The 19,770-nt window shown below is 39.7% G+C and overlaps 3 protein-coding genes across 4 annotated transcripts; 2 read left to right on the top strand and 1 right to left on the bottom strand.

The window, feature by feature from the left end:
* Nucleotides 1-211: 211 nt before the first annotated feature.
* Nucleotides 212-6,440, bottom strand: cdk4 (cyclin dependent kinase 4). Its single transcript, XM_088389899.1, has 8 exons — nucleotides 6,173-6,440; nucleotides 3,168-3,398; nucleotides 2,958-3,093; nucleotides 2,652-2,819; nucleotides 2,295-2,404; nucleotides 1,806-1,856; nucleotides 1,588-1,723; nucleotides 212-829 (listed from the first exon to the last, which is right to left on the bottom strand). Exons 2-8 carry the CDS (start codon nucleotides 3,383-3,385, stop codon nucleotides 728-730), a joined length of 921 nt encoding a protein of 306 aa, XP_088246025.1. The 5' UTR covers nucleotides 3,386-3,398; nucleotides 6,173-6,440; the 3' UTR covers nucleotides 212-727.
* A 655-nt stretch (nucleotides 6,441-7,095) lies between these two features.
* LOC148390611 (E3 ubiquitin-protein ligase MARCHF9-like) lies at nucleotides 7,096-10,863 on the top strand. 2 transcript variants are annotated; one of them, XM_088389898.1, is made up of 6 exons: nucleotides 7,096-7,203; nucleotides 7,934-8,206; nucleotides 9,109-9,264; nucleotides 9,709-9,741; nucleotides 9,859-9,901; nucleotides 10,169-10,863. In XM_088389898.1, exons 1-6 carry the CDS (start codon nucleotides 7,186-7,188, stop codon nucleotides 10,483-10,485), a joined length of 840 nt encoding a protein of 279 aa, XP_088246024.1. In that variant the 5' UTR covers nucleotides 7,096-7,185; the 3' UTR covers nucleotides 10,486-10,863. The 2 variants fall into 2 exon arrangements, with proteins under 2 accessions (XP_088246024.1, XP_088246023.1); XM_088389897.1 differs by having other exon boundaries at nucleotides 9,709-9,901.
* A 211-nt stretch (nucleotides 10,864-11,074) lies between these two features.
* mettl1 (methyltransferase 1, tRNA methylguanosine) lies at nucleotides 11,075-16,953 on the top strand. The gene is made up of 6 exons (XM_088389900.1): nucleotides 11,075-11,319; nucleotides 11,442-11,569; nucleotides 11,644-11,828; nucleotides 14,089-14,202; nucleotides 16,090-16,191; nucleotides 16,571-16,953. The coding sequence occupies exons 1-6, from the start codon at nucleotides 11,240-11,242 to the stop codon at nucleotides 16,700-16,702; spliced, it is 741 nt and encodes a 246-aa protein (XP_088246026.1). The 5' UTR covers nucleotides 11,075-11,239; the 3' UTR covers nucleotides 16,703-16,953.
* The last annotated feature ends 2,817 nt before the right edge of the window (nucleotides 16,954-19,770 follow it).

Below are 19,770 nucleotides of genomic sequence, written 5' to 3'. Positions count from 1 at the left end.
TGGAGAAAAATGAAAAGGTTTGGAGCCAAAATGTCAGCTGACTATGACAAAATGACTCCATGCCATCCATTTTCTATCACACTTGTCCTCATTAAGGTCACGGGTGAGCTGGAGCCGATCCGAGCTGACTTTGGGCAAAGACAAAAAGTACCAGCAGAAGTTGGGACAAGAACTGAAATAGTAATACAGAATGAACCTATCAGTCATTGAGTTGTTTTGTGATTGAAAGTGTTTTTATTCCTTTGTGGTTGCAGTGCAGGTTGATTTCAAAAGATTTCCACACACACAAAAAAAAACAACAAGACTGGAATCTAAATAAAATCCACCTCTTCAGTCATCTAATGATGCCAAACATTTTTCAGAAATGACTTTGAGGGTGATTGATGTTACCGTGCGTGTTTTCAATTGACTAAAGGCTTGCTCACAACCAAGATGTCAATTCTGTCACTTTGCCGAGCCCGTAACTAAATGTTGAGGGACAGACAGAGTAAAAACAATTAAGTCATGCTGTGTTAACATCAATACTTGTGACATTTACATCATGGAAATGCATGGATGTCCATCCATGCGTTTGCCCCTCTTTAACACGACTCCTCTTCAATTATTTTTGATACTGGAGTAATAAAAAAACAAAACCCAAAACATCCCAGGGCACAAGAGGGACTTCCTTGAGTATGAAATCTTGCGGCCAAAAACTGGGCTTGTTTCTGTGTTTTATTGCAGCAGCTCAGCTTTTTCTCTCAGTCAATATCTCCTCGTTGCGAAAATACGGATGATCTAGTGCATTCAGAGCTGATATTCGATCGCAGGGGTCAAAGGTTAACATATCCTAAAAGAAAGGAAGAATAAGGTATGAGAAAAGACCAATTGAAAAGTGACGTCTACTTATTCATCATCTTGAAGGTCACCATCAGCTCTAAAAAAAACACGGTTTACTGTAGAATGCGCTTTGCAAACATTGATAGCTGCCATTTTACAGGATGTTTTGCTCTCATCCTGGATGAAGCCAGTTGCCTGGCAACCGAAAGCGATTCGGAGAAGTTCTTGGTAAAAAGAATAATCAGGGTCAAACTCTCAGATCACGGTTGTTGTTGAGTTAAACTTTTACAACATTCTATAAATCCACACTCTTTTACAGAAGTTATCAAGGACCCCCCAAAAAAATGGAGCTTTACCAGCACTGTAGTGCTTTAGTTTATCATAGACTGTGGAAAGAAATAGCGGCAGAAGGGTAAATTACAGTTGTATGCTCATATATTATTCATAAAAATATTAACATACCACATAATTCATATATGAATTGAATAAATGATGTACAGATGTAAATGTGGTCTTGTTATAGGAGAGTGGCAGTGTTTTTGTTTTTGCCATGCTGTGTATTTAGGGAAACGCAGGCGCCCACAAATGTCTCATAAAAAAACGAATTAATAAAATGTTGATTTAAAACAATTGTTATCATTGTGTAGTAAATGTGCAACTTGATTGAGGACAATGGCTGCAAAATTAAATTGTTGGTGAAGTAGAGAAAAGAAGACGGCAAGTGGTAAATTAACATTTAGTGGTAAATAAACATCTCTGATATCATACCAGCAGCAGTTGAGCTCCCTGCTCATCTATCTCTGGAACAAAGTCAGTTATGGGGCGAGCCGAGAAAGGGGGGAAGTGTTGTCTTGAAAGCGTAACACCAGTTGGCCACTCCTGCTCTGGTGGCAAACCAATCACTCTGCAATGACACGTTCAATTCCAGTGAAATGAGAATCATCAGCCAGGAGGGTTAAGTCACTCTGCATGAATGCATGACTCACTCAAAGATTTTCCCGAGTTGGTCCACTTCGGATTCTCCACAGAACAAGGGTCTAACAGGGGAAAAAAAAAAAAAGTGCAGGGATGATAATGTTAATTGTTTCCTGTGCCATCTGATTGTAGAGTCATAATTTGACAACTGAATCAAGCGAACATATTTTACATAGCAAATCCAATTAGGAGAAAATATAATCAGGTGACATTTTCTCATGAGGTCACATCATTAGGTACACTTGCAGCTGTTTTTTAAAGGTCAGCCTTCACTTCAGTTCAATTTTGAATGACAATGACATGGTGAAGAACTGCATGACATCATCATGTTCCTAGTATTTTGGTGAATGCATAGATTGCGATACCATAGAAACTAATAAACCTCCATTTTCTATATACATATTAAATATCGAATATGACCGCTCCCAACGCACGGACTGGCGTCTTATCAACATCACAATGAGCTTCTTTTAATCCGATTAGCCTTTCTGCTGACTCACTTTCGTTTGAACATTTCCGCAAAGATGCAGCCGGAGCTCCAGATGTCGACAGGTGTAGCGTAGCTGGACTGCAGTAAAACCTCAGGAGGCCGATACCACAGTGTCACCACCTTGGAGAAACGGATGCACAGAAATGATCAACCACATTGAGGAGCTTGAATAGAAAATTGTGGGTTTTCCTCAGATTTGAATTTGTTGCATGCAAAATATGGCGTACCAGTAAATCACAATTTAAATAACACACAGTATATTTTGCTAAAATGTACACTGTAAATATCCAGATGTGTAACAAATATTTAAAAGTCCAGATAATATTGGAAGTGCAATATAAATATTTCAAAGTGCACTGGTTCTTACCACAGGAGTGAGGGCCATGTGGCAGCTGTACATGCGCGCAAGTCCAAAGTCAGCTAGCTTCACCTGACCCTGGCTGGTTACCAAAATATTCTCTGGTTTCAGGTCTCTGTGCATTACACGGTTTGAGTGCAAGAATGTCAGACCACATAGCAGCTGTTTCATCAAGTCCTGCAAAAAAATAAATAAAATTTAAAAAAATCAAGCGGATAAAGGTAATCAAAAAAACGACAAAGCTGCAAAAAAAATAATGACATCCAATCCAACAAAAAATTCATTAAACAACTTCGTTTCCGAGTAGGTGCTCACTTTGATGCGTTCAGGGGCCAACCCCGGAGCCGGCGCTTTCTCCAAATACGTCTTGAGATCTTGTTCCACGTGTTCAAAGACTAAAGTGACTTTAGTCTCCTGCTCCGTCCTCTGGGTGGCACACACGTCCATAAGCCTGGAATAGTCAGGAGAGCAGTGACCATGTCTGAGGGTGTGCTCACAAGACCCCGCACGCAACCGCTATCTTACCTGACCACATTGGGGTGGTCAAACTGCTCCAGTCGCTTTAACAGAGCCACCTCTCTGACTGTGGAGACTGGCAGGCCATTATGGTCCGTTTTGACTCGCACGCTTTTTAGAGCCACAAACCGACCACTCTCCATATCACGGGCCTTATAGACGGTCCCGTAAGCGCCGCCGCCGATCTCTGCCACTCGCTCATACTGGAGGCTGGTGCCCTGGGCCATGAGCGGTTTTACACTGTCAGAGAAACACAGACCACGTCACTAAATTAGCTTGCAAAAACAATATAAGAAGAATCAAATCATCTCCCATAGGGAACATATAGTGGATCATCAGAAGAATTCTGGGTGGTTTGTAAGATGTTTTTGTTTTGTTTGACCTGAGTCAAGATTCAAACCCGGAACTTTTCAATTGCAAGGCAAAATCACTAATACTGGTGGTGTACAAAGTATCGCAGATAGTGAATATGTGGGGTTAAAAATTCCCAATATGCAACATTCCGTTAAGTGATAGCAAGACTCAGAATGAAAAGGATTTGTGGTGTAACCCACCAACAAAAGTGCACAAAAGAAAATTCCAGACCTCTCGGGATGACTACAGCTAACTAATTCACCATTGAAATGCCAAAAGTTTTGGCTTTCCTGCCTTACTCATTGTTACTTTTAAATAATGAATGAGAGGCTGTTGCGTGGCTCGATTATTTCTTGAGAAGCCAACTCTTTTTGAATTAACTAATGCTGTCGAGAGTGTGCGTGTGTTTTTGATGGCGCCTCCAAGCCCTGCTGGGTTAGAGCTTGTTCAAGGGGGAGAAATGGGCTGAAGCTTGAATTGTTTCTGCAGGGGAGAGTGATTGAAGTGCAACGGAAAATGAAGAGAACCACTCGAAAAGCCAAACACTTCAGGCGATGCATCGAATGCCTTTTGTAGCGTGGCCCTCTTGATGTCTTCCAAAATCTTAACACTCTTTAGTGGCGTTCCAGCTTGTTAACAGCACGTCGGAATGCAACTTCACTTTTGTGAGGTTCTTTTACGAGTCATGAGAAGTTGGTTAAACAGCAAATTATTTACACAACATGACAATCCATTTTTCAGATGCTAACTAGCCAGCTTTACAAACAAATGTGTACATTTCCAAACACTTATCGCATATACTGTATTGTGGTAATAAATAATGAGGGTCTGAATAGTTATGTATTGCGCCAGATCGTTTTTGATGTTTTGTGCTGCCACAACGCACGTGACTGTATGTTGAGAAAGATGAGTCATTGTCTTTGTCATTTATTATTGTTTAAATCTGACATTTCCTTTTTCCCAAGGTTTGCTAAGCCAAAGCACCCGTTTTATAATAGAAAAATGTCATAGCACACTACCTAATAAAAATGTCAACAAATACAATAAATACAAAAATAATTATGATTGTGGCCTTTTGTTTATTTACTATTATTGAAGTTGGGGCTTTCAAACTCCACCATGCAAACTCCAAAATGTGACATGTATATATCATGCATATTATGTAAAGGTCATGCATATAGCTGCTTACATAGGTGACTCATTCAACTGAGGATCAATTACCATTCATTGGACTCTGATTTAGCCCTATAAACATATAATCGCTTATCCACCATCGTTGGGACTAGAAAGGCCACTACAAAGAATCTGATGTATTTATATTACATTATACGTATGAGCTGATGCACACCAAGACCCCATCAGTGTCTTTCATTGCATTTTTCTTCTGGAGGAAGTCATTATGGCGTCAAGACAAATGACCACATGATCTGCCGTCCGTTCATTTTCTATAGTGCTTGTCCTCACAATGAGTGAGTCAACAAAAGGCAGTATACTGTGCAGACAAACAGTCACATTCAGACCTAAGGACAATTTAGTTTGATTTAATTCAGTGAGTCATATGGAATCAAACTCTTCATAATGTTATGTGTACTACTTACAGCAAATTTGATAAATTTTCATTTTGTTCAAGTACAAAACAGTTGCATTTAATCTTTTATAGTATTTAACTTGTTTTGAAATATGTACCCTATCTACAAGCATTTTTATTGAATCATTAATGATTCAGTACGTTTTTTTATTTAATGTATTTAAGTACAATGTAAATATTCACACTGCATAACATTACAATAAATAACAATAATATTAAATACCTGGATTCAGGCAAGCATGGGGAGAACAAGCAAACTGTACCGATTCAAATTTCAAACCCTGAACCTCAGAACTGATCACACGATATTTTTTTGTGATTTTGGATATGGTAACGCCAGCTTACATCTAATTTTTTAAATACACTAGCAGGGGAAGCAGCTGAAAACAACACTGACAGTCTGACCTCATTCATTCAGTCATTCATTCATTCATTCATTCATGCCTGTATTTCACCAAGTAGCAACACCTGAATATTTATTTTTCATCAGGGTCATTGCAAATGGTTGCAAAGACATTCGCCAGACATTTGGCAACAGTCATTCGTTGTTACCTTGTAAAGAAACTTTGAAATTGTTTGCACGGAACCATGACAAAGTATCCACAATGGCTTCGTGCGCATACATTTGCAACTCAATGGTTTAAAGGTCGCCCCTGTTTGCCGTCGGACTGTTCTTAAGTTAAAATGTACATTCAAGTGTATTTCTGAGCAAAATTGTTAAGTTATCTAAGCCATCCGGACACAGGAGGCCGGTGGGAGGAGACAGAGGGAGAACCAGGCCAGGAGGTGGGGGGGCGCAACACGTGGTGCTGCTCCGTCTTTTGTTAATTCAAAGTGAACACTAACGTAACAAAAAAACAAAAACAAGGAGCATCCACAAGTTTGTATCCACACCTCCATCTCCTGTGACGTGGCGCACCTCAAGAAAAATAGACATGTAAAAACGTGCACATGTGCGACTTTACGTAAACGCCTTACGTCCAATGGCCCTACTGTTACCCGCACGGAAGGAAAAAAAAAAAAGAAAAAATGAACTAAATGTGTCATATACCTCCGCTTCACAGTATCTTACCTTGTCTCTCTCCAGAACCGGGTCCGCTTCCCTTTAGACCTTTATGAGGCAGACATGCTTTTCGATGCGGTGCCACGTAGAAGTTCTGCCCGACACACAAGGACTCAGAGGCGACCAGAACTTGTTGTGAATCTCGATCGAGAAAAGACAATCAATCGATACGTGTTCCACCTCCACCCACTCTTTCTTTTTCCCTCCCTAGTCTACACTCCTTTCGGGGGGTTGTCGCTTCCTGTTGCTTCAAGAAAGTCCTTTCGGGGGCGGCGCTACATACATGCACTACTCTGGCATACAACTCGACTAGAATATCACTGTATTAATTCACTCATCGCTGTCAAAACAGTGAGGTCAAAATGTCATTCAGGAATTTTTAGTATTGTTGTCTGCAGATTACAGAATATTCAGTGTTTATTGGCAGTATTTAGTAGAAACCAAGGAGGATTTATGTTCATGTCGGATGATGACAACAGAGAAATTGTAAATTAACAAATGAAATAACCAACCTCACTTGCTTGTGCGTTAATGATTACAGAGTGCTTGGGTTTTGTCAATTAAGCAGAGACAGGGGCGGAGCTACATAGTGACCACCCTTGGTCATTCTCTTCCCCACACCTTCCACCTCAAATCTAGGTGTAAATTTTGATACCTGTGATTTTTCTGACATTTTCACATGGATGTACCGGTGCAGTATTCTTATATACATTTTTTGATTGAGTGATTGATTGATTGATTAATTGATTGATTTTATAGAACGCAAACACAGCGAGATAAAGCTATATAGACTACTGCAAGTACTTGTGCATTAATAAAGAAAATGATCGAGTATTAACAGAGTAGGTCTACAGTGCTGCCTTATATACAAAGAACACAAGTCGTACAGATACAGGGACTGCACTAAATGACATCATGTGAGGTGTCAGAAGCTTTGATGAATCTCTTCAGAGTATAAAGCACACTTTTTAACAGTAAGCAGTAAACTGCCCGCTGGCCAAGCACGTCCAAACAAATTCTGAATGTCTTCAACTGGATCGGTAAGGAAAGGCGATGGTCTCATTTTCAATTTACCAGTGTTCAGTTATGTGTTCATTCATGTGTAATTTCGTCCTACTTAAAAAGCATAAGTGGATATTTGCGGTTTGTAATCATCACACGCGTCAGTACAGTATTTTTTACATTGCACTGCACATCACCCCACATAATCAAAAACATCACCCCACATCTTGGAAGCCAATAAACAAAACAAAAAAAAAACGTCTTTACAATTGCGTCTTCCTGGCGTCTGCTTGCATATCCAATGACATCACCGTAATAAGAAGATGAGCGCTTACGTCATCTTTGTCAAGATTCTGCGAAATTTACCGTCGTTACGCGCACGTCACAGCGCCACTACGGACAGAAGCAGGCAATGTAAGTTTATCAAGTTCTGACTTTGTCTATTCCAATTAGTGCCGTCGGGGCAATCACTCGACGAGAATTAAATGTAAAATACTCATTCTGACGAAGAGGAGGCAGTGCAGAGTTGGCTAAATGGATGCGAGGCATAATACAGGCTATCCACTTGCAGATATTTGTGGATTAATTCATGCATTTTTTTGATAAGTAGAAAATGCAGTCCATAGAGAGGTCCTCCCCTGCTGGTTGCTCAGCTTTGCACTTCTTCTAACAACTTCTGCCACCTTACGTCGAAATCAAACTCATTGGAGCAGCGTGTCCGCAAGAGAATGATAGTTGGTGACTAACAGTGTTCTGCTCCAAATAAAGCAGAATCAGAAGACCCAAACCGGCTCCAGCATGACGGGGGAGATCGGAGGCTCTTCTGGGCCGCCGCTCAAACTCACTTGTCCGGGAGAGGAAGAGGAGGTCAAGAAGGAGGACGAAGAGGAGGAGGACAAAGAGGAGAAGGGCAAGAAGTTTTGCCAAGTCCCAGGTGACAAAGTTAAACACCTGCAGGAGGACACCGAATCCTTCGACAATCTTGCAGAAAGTGAAATGTGCACCCCGCAGTGTCGGATCTGCTTCCAGGGCCCAGACAAGGTACACTTAAATTAATAAATCATTTTTGGGTGCATTCCTCCATTTACTAATTTAGACAAATACTGAATGAACCGCATATCCTCAAAGCAGGAAAGAAGAATATTCACAAAAGGTTAGTGGAATGAAAAAAGGAGAAATTGTCACATTGGTCTGAAACATTGGTCAATTAACCCTTGAAAAAAAAAAAAATTGGTCAATAAATATTGTATCTGACTTTTTTTCTGTATCTAACCTACCGGTGTGTTGCGACTGCTCCTCCACTAGATGGCAGAAGCCGGTATGTCATATTGAACCGTGGACTATAAAGTGCCAAAATAGTACAAGTATAAAAGTAAAACTTTTTCAACTTATGTCTCCATAAACTATACAAATTCGAATCACAACTGGGCAATAGAATCATGTTTGATCACTAAATACATTTTGAGTGACAGTGAATAGGTAATAACAGAATGTACATAGGAATCAAATTGCCTTAAATTTGCAATGATATTTGAGCTGTTGTTTGAAACGGGATACACACATGATTTTAAAAACTTTCGATGCCTGACACAAAGCGTAAAATAATGGGCGCGTGTGCTGATAGTACTGACCCTTGGAAGGCAGGATCGTACTGACCTGTGGGAAGCAGCATGCCACAGGGCATCCACTTAATATTCATCCATCCGTGCTGGAGCCTATCCCAACTGACTTGTCATATTCATATTAATATGCTCCATTTTGGTACTGCACATTGCAAGAAATGGAATTCATTATGTTGAAATTGTATCAATGTTATTTTTGGCAAGACCAATTGATGGAGGCTAGTATTGAAATGTGTGCATGAATGCTATTCATTTTAACGGAAACTATTCACTTGGTGGAATCATCTCCAACTTCATGTAGGTGTTCTTTGTTTTCTGCAGGGAGAACTATTGAGCCCCTGCCGCTGTGATGGCTCTGTGCGCTACTCTCACCAGTCTTGCCTTGTCCGCTGGATCGGGGAAACAGGCTCCTGGAACTGTGAGATCTGCCGCTTTAAGTACCGAGTCCATTCCGTTTGCACCAAGAACCCACTGAAGGTACCATATTGTCTCCAATCTTGTATGTGTGCCAAAATGACATCCAATGAAAAGTATCAAATGGAGGAAACACATTCACAGACTTGTCATTGTCAGAAAAACCTTTTTAACCAAGAAGCAACTCGGGGACCACTGCTTTGAAATATTTTTTTTTTTGCACCGAAAGAGGATGACTTATATAGGCTATTTATTTGCACCTGTTTGTCTATTTTGGGAATCTTAGCTACATGTGACATAATTTGGACGGGTAAACAATTCATAAAAAGATGGAAAATAAATAAAGTCTAAATAATCAATTTTATTTTTAAAACTGTTACAATTATTTTCAATTTTGTAGACCACCTGCAATCCCGTGACGTACCACTAGAGAGCGTTAGACCACCGATTGACGTTACTTGATCTATAATATTAACGCCTTGATATTTGTCTTGTCTGTTTTTGCAGTGGCAATCCATCTCTCTGACCTTGATTGAAAAGGTACAGATTTCAGCCATTATCCTGGGCTTGATGTTCCTCATAGCTAGTTTGGGTTGGCTTATATGGTCAATTGTCAGCCCATTTGCAGAATTCCAGCGTCATAATTATATCTTTCAGATATTATACGGCATGTACGTCTTCATGGACTTCGTTTGTATAGGTATGACACAACATATACACTTATGTAACATTTTGCAAACTGATTTATTTATTGGCAAGTGTGACTGGGTTATGTGCAAGTTTTGGAAAGTAAGGTTGTGCTTTGAATGGTGGACACAGTTTTGTTCATCAGACGGCTGTCACCATTTAATTTGTTGCTTCCAAGTCAAGCCTTTCATATTAATTAATTATATAAAGTGTAATTAGAGTTCCAGTATTTAACCCAACCCTCTTTATTGCTCCCCTACCCTTTGTTCTTTCCACACAGGACTTCTAATCCAAGAAGGACCGTCTGTATACCGGATCATAAGGCGCTGGCATACAATGAACAAAAAGTGGAGAGTACTAAATTACGACAAAACAAAAGACTTGACCAGTTCTAGAAAGAAAGGCGCCCGTGATGTGCAAAGTCACACAGCGGAAGTTCCACACAACGGGCAGGAGCCGAGACGGTCTTGCATTACCTTCTATGTTGGCAATATTATTCTGAGCATCCTCAACAGGCTAAGAAGGCCCGACAACAACAACAACAACAACAACCGTGCCGACAACCATGAGGTCGTCATGAGGGCGACCACTGTATAGCAGGGTCAGAAGCAGAGTTGAACTTCAATCCAAATTTAACCCACACAAGCACATTTTGTCTGTGTGGTGAGGGTGAACGGATTGGTTATATTGGAGTAAAAACAAGGACGTTTTCAAGACAAATGTTGAATAAAAGTATTTTTTTTAACTGCTAGAAGTTTTAACCAATATAAGGTTCTAAAGTTTTTTTTGTTTTGTTTTGTTTTACTGTCAGGACCAATCATTGCCAGTCAGCTGTTTTCTGAAGAATTGACAAATGTGTTTTGTATAATTTGTGTTGTGCACATATGCATTGCAATTGTATTAACTGAGACATTTTAACTTCCAGGACTAAAGGATTAATATCAGGCTTGGTAATAAATATCCGAATAAAAATTATGCCGTGACATAATGGCCTCACTTTTCCTCAACTTGTAATGTTTAGGAATATTTTTCTTATTTAACCAGGCAAATCCCTTTAAGATTAAAAACTTCTTTTGCAAGGGAGTCCTGAACAAAAGGCAATTACAACCAAACTTTTATTTGTCATATTTTATTGTAGTGAAAGATGAATGAATGGAGATTATTCTTTTTTTTTTTTTTTTTGGTCGCTTAATGATGACGTAACAATCCGCGACGCGTGTGTTTGGGAAAAGCATGCAGATGAAACCGTGACTCTCAAGAGTTGACATTTTAATAAGTTACTCACTTTAAAAGAAGCGAATAAAGGAAAAACTTGCGTGTTTTTTGGAAGCACATCTTTATCGAAGCCAGGATGAGTACGTCAATGCCGCAGAAGCGTTACTACAGACAACGAGCACATTCAAACCCGATGGCACATCATTCGTTTGACTAGTGAGTGACGTCCGTGCATATTTTCTTAATTCAACAATTTGAGGGAAACTTTTTTGCACCTTCGTTGAACTCTTTCCAAACGTGTTCATAGGATTTCATTGCTGTCATTCTTGTCTTGTCAGTCCTGTGTGTCCAGAGGAGATGGACTGGAGCACGCTCTATCCACAATTCTTTAGTGAGGGGCAATCTGGAGAAGGAGCACCACAAGTTGAGTTTGCAGATATTGGGTGTGGATACGGTGGACTTTTAGGTAATTACTCCTTATCCATTCGACTTATACTGTCTGCCAATCTTTAGACATTTGTATCATGCGTGGTTTCCCAGTGGAGTTAGCTCCACTCTTTCCAGACAAACTCATGCTGGGCCTGGAGATCCGGGTGAAAGTGTCCGATTATGTCCAGGATCGTATCAAGTCATTACGTGAGAGCAATCCAGGAAGCTACCAGAACATTGCCTGCCTTCGCAGCAACGCCATGAAGTATCTTCCCAACTTCTTCAGGAAGGGACAGGTAGCATTTTCATGCTTTCCATTGCATTTTTTTACAAGCATACACAGATGGAACAACTTGACACTCAATTACGTTCCCATGCATTGTCAAATTGGGATACAAACACAAGTGAAGTTTGGTCATATTGCGCAAATTCTGCTCTTTCCAACATTGTGCAGGAAATATGAATGTCACTAGTAGAAAGACCACTACTTCTCCAAAAAAGAAAATAGCTGCTATAATAGTGAGAAATGTTTGTAGCTGCAAAGTTGGCAACAATTAAAACATGCAAGGGCCAGTCAGAGACTGTGGCAAGGCCGAATGTGGCCCCCGGGCTTTACTTTGCTGAGCTCAGGCTTAATAAATTCTCAGAGTTCAGATTTTCTGTTCACAGAAAATAAACTGAACAATGTTCATCTGGCTGTTGCAACCATTTATTAATATACCGTGTAACTATAGCGTAGTAATCCTTATGACATCGCCACACATTTTTCCACATTATTTTTGACTCGCAGGCTTATTTACATTCTTGGTAGTTGGCCAGTCAGTGTTTGAGGCCAAATGTGGCCTGTTCCCCCTTAGTATTTTATGACGACCTGGCTTTATTTTGGACTTGGTAACATTTCAAGAAAACTCTAAATCAGTGGTTCTTAACCTTGTTGGGGGTACCAAACCCCACCAGTTTCCTATGCGCATTCATCAAACCCCTCTAGTGAAAAATAAAATGCTTTTTTTTTTTTTTTTTCAAATTCAGGACAGATGTTTTTTACTGGTGCACAAAAGGAGCCGTGCATGAAATCACCTTGTTGAAAGAACCAAACCCAACACAATGCATGAACTCACAACCAGTGACATACCTGCAAATCAGCGTGACTTCTTTTCCCTAACCCAGGTTAAGAACCACTGCTTTAAATAATGCAATGAAAAAGCAAGCACAGTCACCATCACATATATACTGCAAAAGATTAAGATGTTAATGGCATTATGATACTGTAAATTCTACCTTAGAAAACGTAATTTCAGGGATTTCCGAACACTAACAACAAAATCCAGGATTTCACAACAATGGGGTGATTGATGTTTGGGGGGGAGGCACATCGCATCAGCTGAGTTTAGAGTACATTAGTCCAAGACACTTTTTATCCAATTCATTCAGCTTCAATAATTTATGACTCAGATTAAACAGTGATCGTATTGTACCACAGTCATGTTAGCTCCTTTGGATTAAATGTTCACCTCAAATAGCCTGAGGCAGTGTTATATTTATAATTAAAAAAAAAAAAAAGTCAAATTAATCCTCCATGGCACTACATTAGGTACATCTGCAATGTTTAGAAAATGTTTCTGCTGATAAAAGGTGTGACGTCATCCAATGCTAATTTAATTTGCACAGCGGTTCCGTTCAATAAAGTCCCCGTTATTACGGAAGCTGAGCTAAGTATTGATAATCCAAAAAGTTTGACTGTTCACTGGAAATTGTATTAACTAGGAAAGGAGACTAGGTTAGGAAAAAAAAATTGCACATTTCTCGTTACCATTGTCACAGTCTTGTTGCTGTATGAATGGAATTCTTAGCTACTAGCTGATTGAAAGTATTTGATGGTCCAGTGCCAAGGTTACTATGATGTCATCAATGCTGTTTATATAACAAGTCACATTATTTAGTCACAGCCAAGCAGATTTTAAATGTAGTGACAATCCACCCTTATTAGGAGTGACTTTTAAACTTGAACTTGTAAAATGGATTTTAACCGAAGCGTGATCAATTACTGCTGTTTATTTGCTCTCCTGGTCTACATTGAAGCTTTTCATATACAGTAGAACCTCTAAAGTTGACTCTATTACAACTGTCTCCATAATAAAAAAAAATAGCTTGGAAAAAAATGAACAGTTTAATTTTTTTTCATATTCAATCAGCACCAACCAAGTCCCCCGAGGCTCCTGCAGCCACCAATTATTACATTCACATCTTTCTGTCAATACCTGACATGAACCCTCAGAAAAGAAAAAGTGGTTTGATTGTTATTTAATAGCTCTGGTAGTCCATTTGACGTGAGAAACTATAGGGACCTATAAAAGGAAATTACAGTTTTTAAACAACCGTGTTTAACAACCAACCGCAAAGTCTCAGGACGGCCATGTTAAAGAGTTTACATTATATAGCATCAAGATAGTGGTCTTAAAAATAGAAACTACAATTGCATGTGGATTGGAGTGATTCAAACTTTTTCAGTCTCGTGGGCTCATTCAAAGGTTTCTGACCTTTTGCCTTTATTTTCAGCTTAGTAAGATGTTCTTCCTTTTCCCGGATCCTCATTTTAAGAAGACCAAACACAAATGGAGGATCATCAGCCCTACGTTATTGGCAGAGTATGCCTACACACTTAGAATCGGGGTACGTATGACACCAAGCACAACATTTGCACGAAGCTAAATTAATTGGGTTTCCATAGCGGAAAATCAATTTGTACCATTTCAGAAAGCCCCTTTAACTTGTTTTCCAGTTACTCGCGTGATGTCACACATCAGGCCCAACTTAAAGAACTAATAAGACGACTATTAATTAGGTTTGGTACAACCATGATCTCATATAGCTGTGTTTTAATTGGAGGCCCGAACTGGGAGGCACATGGTCTGCCATTTCAAAGGCGAAACACGTTCTTGTGTGTATCGAGTCTCACATTTTTCAGTGTCTGAACTTTATACTCGCTCATTTTGTCACCCGATTTTACAGTGTTAGAAATCGCTGAATTGCCGGCTGTGCCAAAACTTAAGCCTTCAGCCTATATACCTTCAATTTCAAACAAAGAAGGGCCTTATAGCGAATTAAGCTTTATAGTTTTTCCTTTGGCATGCATGCATGTGCGTCCGTGCATGCATACGTGTGTCCAAGGTCTGCCCGGCGGGCCTTCTCTTTTGGCACAACTGTGCTGGTAGGTGGGGTCGTCTGTCATAGACGTTTGCCTCCATGATACGCCCCCATGAGCATGAATTTGAATTATTGAGTGACACAATCGTTTGCATGTGAACACTAGTCTGATTTGCGACAGCTGAACAAATAAAGTGTGTCCATTCTGTTCTATCCCGGCTTCACTGTAAAAAAAAAAGTGTGGTAAAGTGCAATGCAGTGTGGTAATGTGTGCCATGACTGAGTTTTCTGAGAAGTCCTTGTTCTCGTAAATCTATCTGTGCAGTGTCCAGTGTAAACTGCTGTGACATAGGGGATTAACCTCTGTGTTGTCTCTGGGTTATTTTTATCATGATGCCAAGGATCACTGCTCCGCACATGTGAGGAAACCTTCAGATGCAATTTACTCTGCAAGCTTAAAGATACATTCCATGGGAATATCTTTTCATTTGACTCATTATGACTCGCATATCCTATAGTAGCAAATGAACACTTAAAATAGTAATTTTCAAACAAGATTAGGTTGGAATTTCACGTTGTTGTTTTTTTGCGGGTGTGACGTCACACACAGGTAGTCCGGAGGAGTCAGACTAAAACTTGTCTCATCTCTGTCAACATTAATTGGTTATGGCTCTTCCAGGCTCTATCTACGACAATGTGTCTTGTGCACGCGATTTGCAATTTCATTTTTTGGCCACAGATGGCAGTAGTGATTAGAAACTCCAAATCCAGCACATTGCAGCTTTAATAAGTGGAAAGGCTCTTGCTGGACCACAAACCACTGCCACGGTTGCATAACCCTCATTTGGATCTGCACCAAGGTGCACACCATCAGTATTGACCCTATTTTCAAATTGATATCTATTTCGGCCATAAATGACATAAATCGGATTTTTTTCCCCCAATAGTGATTGTTATTTGTTAATAAACTCGGCAATTTATTTTTTGTGCTCTTTCCATAATGCCCTAAAATAACCTCAAAGCCTTAGCTAATAGGAAAGTAGTAAGAAGTATGTTGAAGTTCTGAGATCTTTGTATAGAAGCTAAGCCCGTTCTGGGGTGTTAGTGGAAGAGGTTCTGGAGATTCTTTGCCACATGTATGTTTTTGCTCTGCTGTGTGGCTATTAAACAGCTCAGCTTACAAGGAGGTCTTGTTATTTCTTGACAATTGTTATTTTTACAGGTTACGCACTTTTCCGTTTCTGGCAAAAAGTCATCTGTTAGCCATTTATTTAAAAGGCTAATGTAAGATATGATTGAAATAGGTTTGTAGAATATTTCAATGAAAATTCTGGTGGGGCATCATTTACTACACAGTTACTAAAATCATATTGCCATTTTATTTGATTGGCTGTTCTGTGTCTGTTTCTTTAGGGTTTAGTTTATACCATCACGGACGTGGAGGAGGTCCACCTTTGGATGGTGAAGCACTTTAGTGAACATCCGTTATTCTTGCGGGTCCCTGATGAAGAGCTGGTACGTGGAGAACACTGTTTGCAGGTCACACAACTGTATTTGTTTTCTGTCTGCTCCATTGAGGTCACACTTTTTTTTTGCGCTGTTCCAGTTTTCTTAGAGAGATTTAACTTTTACTTTTCAAGTGAAAACTTTTGGTCAATATTTGAACTCTCAAAGTTCCTTATTGTCATGCCTTTTTTCAAAAGTTGGGAGGTGACCTTAACCCTTTTGGAAAAAGGTGCACATGTTCAGCTCATGCACACTTGCCGTAGCTTCCGCTAACAACTCTTTAGCGTTGTGTAACATTTTCAAACAAACGTGGGTGCATCTATTTCAAGTTTTTTTCAATGCACGATGCACAGGTTTATTTGTCTCATCCAAAACTTTGTTTTTGCAGGTTGATGATGTCATCATTTCTCGATTAGGTGTGTGCACAGAGGAAGGAAAGAAAGTGCAGCGGAACGAAGGGAAAAACTTTCGTGCCATTTTCCGGCGGATTGAAGATCCAGTATTGATGGACATTGAATGAAACACACAAAAAAAAGACTTGCTCTTTTTGGTGCAACTTAGAGGATTAAACAGAGCGGCTGTTCGGAAAGACACATGGTCTTCTCTGGTTGTTGCCACGTTACACCATCATGGGGGGGGGCAGTTTTTTAATTTTTTTTGATGATTTTTTCTTTCTAGATGCTCTTTTGTTTCTTGTAAATCACATTCAGTGCATTGTATCATACTTGTCATACAGTGGTAATAATAAAGAGCAGGTACATTTAAAAGCAATATTTTACATACTTGATTGGCTAGCTCCTGTAAAACAAGCGTAATTTTTTTTTGGGGACAGTGACAAGTATCCAGAAAGTTCATTCTGTATACACGGGCGCCACTTTGCATATTTACCAACAGTTTGTTCATTGACCCAAGATTACAGATTGAATCTCAGACTGTGACAGGTTCCAGTTGTCAGTTTGAGTGCCAAGAGAAATCCGTGACACAATTGTCAGCTTTCTAAACTCATCAGTTAATTTTTTGCACTTTGATCGTGTGTTTTTTTTTTTGTTGGTTTTTTGCTCCTGTCAGGAGTTTGGAAGTATTTGCTGCTTCAGGGGATGTGATTAGAAGCAGGACAGCACTTGCCTCAGTCAATTAAATTCATAGAAAAATGCACCTTGATGTTATCTATTTTTGCTAGATTATGACATTAAATTGTTAAGTTAATTTGGTGCTATGAATTTGCAACCATCCTTACGTGTTTTCTCATTCCTGAACTTGGCTTCTCGCTCAAAGTCAGCTGTGATTGGCCCCAGCTCACCAGCAGCCCAAATGAGAAGAAACATTTTAGAAAACGGATGTAAGCAGGAAGAAAAAGCTCTTTGTTAAAACATTTTCAAGATCTTTGAAGGAAAGCCAAAGTTCAAGGCTGAAACAATTTGCACTAGTGGTGACATCTTGCGGAAGTTGCATTTGCTCCCATCTGGACCTCAGACTTGTTGAAGTCATCACTCCTTTCTCCAGATGTGTTTACAGAGGCAGCTGTTTGTAAACTCATTAAAATGTTTTCACATCCTCCTTTTTAAGCGTACTCCTCGGACCCAAATTCAGGCCGAAGACTTCAAAGAACTCCTGACTCATGCATTCCGACCACCACAAATTAGAGGTGATTCATACTAAAATGCACATGCAACAGCAAAATCCTCAGACTGAACATATTAAAGGTAAGAAGAAGGTAAGGATGCTTTCATTCTTCTCCACCTTGTATGATTTATCATCATAAAGAAAATTGTGGATTACTTAATCATATACGACCTCTGCCATCAGGTCACCGACCTCATTTGACTGCTTGGCCTAAAGGGGATTATGGGATTTAAAATTGTTCCCTCTAAAATTTCAGGTCAAATTTAAGGTCATAACAATATTCTGCTTATCTTATTACTAGATGAAATCATGTCTGATGGATACTTTTCATTCAAAAGTAGCAAACAAAGCAGCTGCGGCCTCTTGAGTCTTTCCACCTGCAACTCATGACATCATGACTGGCCCATTATTTAAGTCAGCCCTGCATCAGCTGACCGTCAAAGCACTCTTGTTCTGGATTTTTTTTCTCCTTTGTTGCCATTAATTGTTCCTTAAGGATTGAGTTGAGTCCCAGGCACTCTTTACATTTGTCTAAGCGGTTCAGAAGATGGATGGTTGGATCTTTACATCTCTTTACACAACCCCCTGACACTTTTCAACTGGATTCAATTGGGCATGAAAACAACACTATGCATCACCAGAAAAACACCATATGCACAGCGAAGCATGGTAGTGGCAGTGTCATGCCTCGGGGCTGTTTTTTGTCAGCTAGAACAGAGGCTTTAGTCAAGGTGGTTTATGTGCAGATCCTCCAAATAGTCATCTTTACCACAAACCCTTCAGCTGTCAGTGAAAAAAAGCTCAAACTGCATAGGAATTTCACCTTTTAGCATGACGTTGACCCCATGCGTGCATCCAAATTAACAAAAGAATGTTTTCACTAGGAGATGTTAAAGTTTTAAAATGGAGCCCAGACCTAAATTCCGTTGATTATATGAAAATGGCTGTGCACAATACATGCCCTCAAAATCTGGAGCATTCTTGGACCAAAGAGAGGTCGAATGTTCTTAGGTCAACATGTACCATGCTGAGATGCATAGCCTCAAACTGTCAATATTGTAAAAAGTTCAACAAAGTATTCATTTCAGCATGTGTGCATGGATGACAGCTCCGGTCAAGAATGTGACCTGGTCCTTGGAATTAGCTAGCTTAATGCTGAAATGCCTTCAAAATGAACAGAAACAAAGTATTCTTCCAAGAATTTAACTGTGCAGCCAAGATCAAATACAATTTTGACGTCTATATGTGTCACTGGCAGTGAATGAGTTAAAAAGTCAACCACCAAATTTTTATCATAAAAAAACATCACCTTTCTGCTGGGTTACAGTACCATCCTAGTAACACTACCATCTCATCTGAAACTATAACAGATGTTCGGAACGTGGCAGCACATCTGGATGGTCTGCTTCTATTCACCACCGCTGCGAGAGAGTCCCATGTTTGAATCTGTGTCGACTCGAGCCTTTCTGTGCCAAAAACATCAACTTAAATTGTGTTTCTATGGCTCAGTGTAATAAGACCTCAACCATAGCAAAAATCTTTTTTTTTTCTTTCTCTTTTTAGCATGTGGGTTATATCACATTGCACTACTAGAATGTGTAGAGTAAAAATCAGTTGGGCTTACCATGCAAAAAAAAAATCTTCTCATGTCAGCCAGCTGTTATATGCTAGTAAAATGACCACTAATCGCCATTTGTCTTTATAGATTCCATCAGGCTGATTGGTCAGTGACCAATCACAGAAGAGAAAAACTCCTATTGCGGCACATGTTGACACAGTAGCGCTCATCCATCATGCGGACGATGAAAAAAGTCGTCCACATACAGTCGGACGAATACATGTGGCCTCCAGATGCGGTTCTTTTAACAGATGCTATTCACCACATATACCTTAAAGTCCTTCACATGGGTAACATATAAAAGGAAAAGGCAACATAATCCCTGAAGCAAGTTAATCATTTAAATC

Source organism: Syngnathus floridae, chromosome 11 (genome assembly GCF_059516105.1).
Source record: "Syngnathus floridae isolate MCC-2025c chromosome 11, RoL_Sflo_1.0, whole genome shotgun sequence".
NCBI classification, from domain to species: domain Eukaryota; kingdom Metazoa; phylum Chordata; class Actinopteri; order Syngnathiformes; family Syngnathidae; genus Syngnathus; species Syngnathus floridae.
The sequence above is the reverse complement of the archived record's forward strand: the minus strand, read 5'-3'. Positions and strand labels throughout refer to the sequence as shown.

Coding starts and splice junctions, on each gene's coding strand:
- cdk4 (XM_088389899.1), bottom strand. CDS start 3,385: ATGGCCCAGGGCACCAGCCTCCAGTATGAGCGAGTGGCAGAGATCGGC. Junction 1,724..1,805: donor CAACTCGGGAAAATCTTTGA/GTGAGTCATGCA, acceptor GTGTCATTGCAG/AGTGATTGGTTTGCCACCAG. Junction 830..1,587: donor AGGGAGCTCAACTGCTGCTG/GTATGATATCAG, acceptor CCTTTCTTTTAG/GATATGTTAACCTTTGACCC.
- LOC148390611 (XM_088389897.1), top strand. Junction 8,207..9,108: donor GCTTCCAGGGCCCAGACAAG/GTACACTTAAAT, acceptor TGTTTTCTGCAG/GGAGAACTATTGAGCCCCTG. Junction 9,902..10,168: donor CATGGACTTCGTTTGTATAG/GTATGACACAAC, acceptor CTTTCCACACAG/GACTTCTAATCCAAGAAGGA.
- mettl1 (XM_088389900.1), top strand. CDS start 11,240: ATGAGTACGTCAATGCCGCAGAAGCGTTACTACAGACAACGAGCACAT. Junction 14,203..16,089: donor CCTACACACTTAGAATCGGG/GTACGTATGACA, acceptor CTGTTTCTTTAG/GGTTTAGTTTATACCATCAC. Junction 16,192..16,570: donor GGGTCCCTGATGAAGAGCTG/GTACGTGGAGAA, acceptor TTGTTTTTGCAG/GTTGATGATGTCATCATTTC.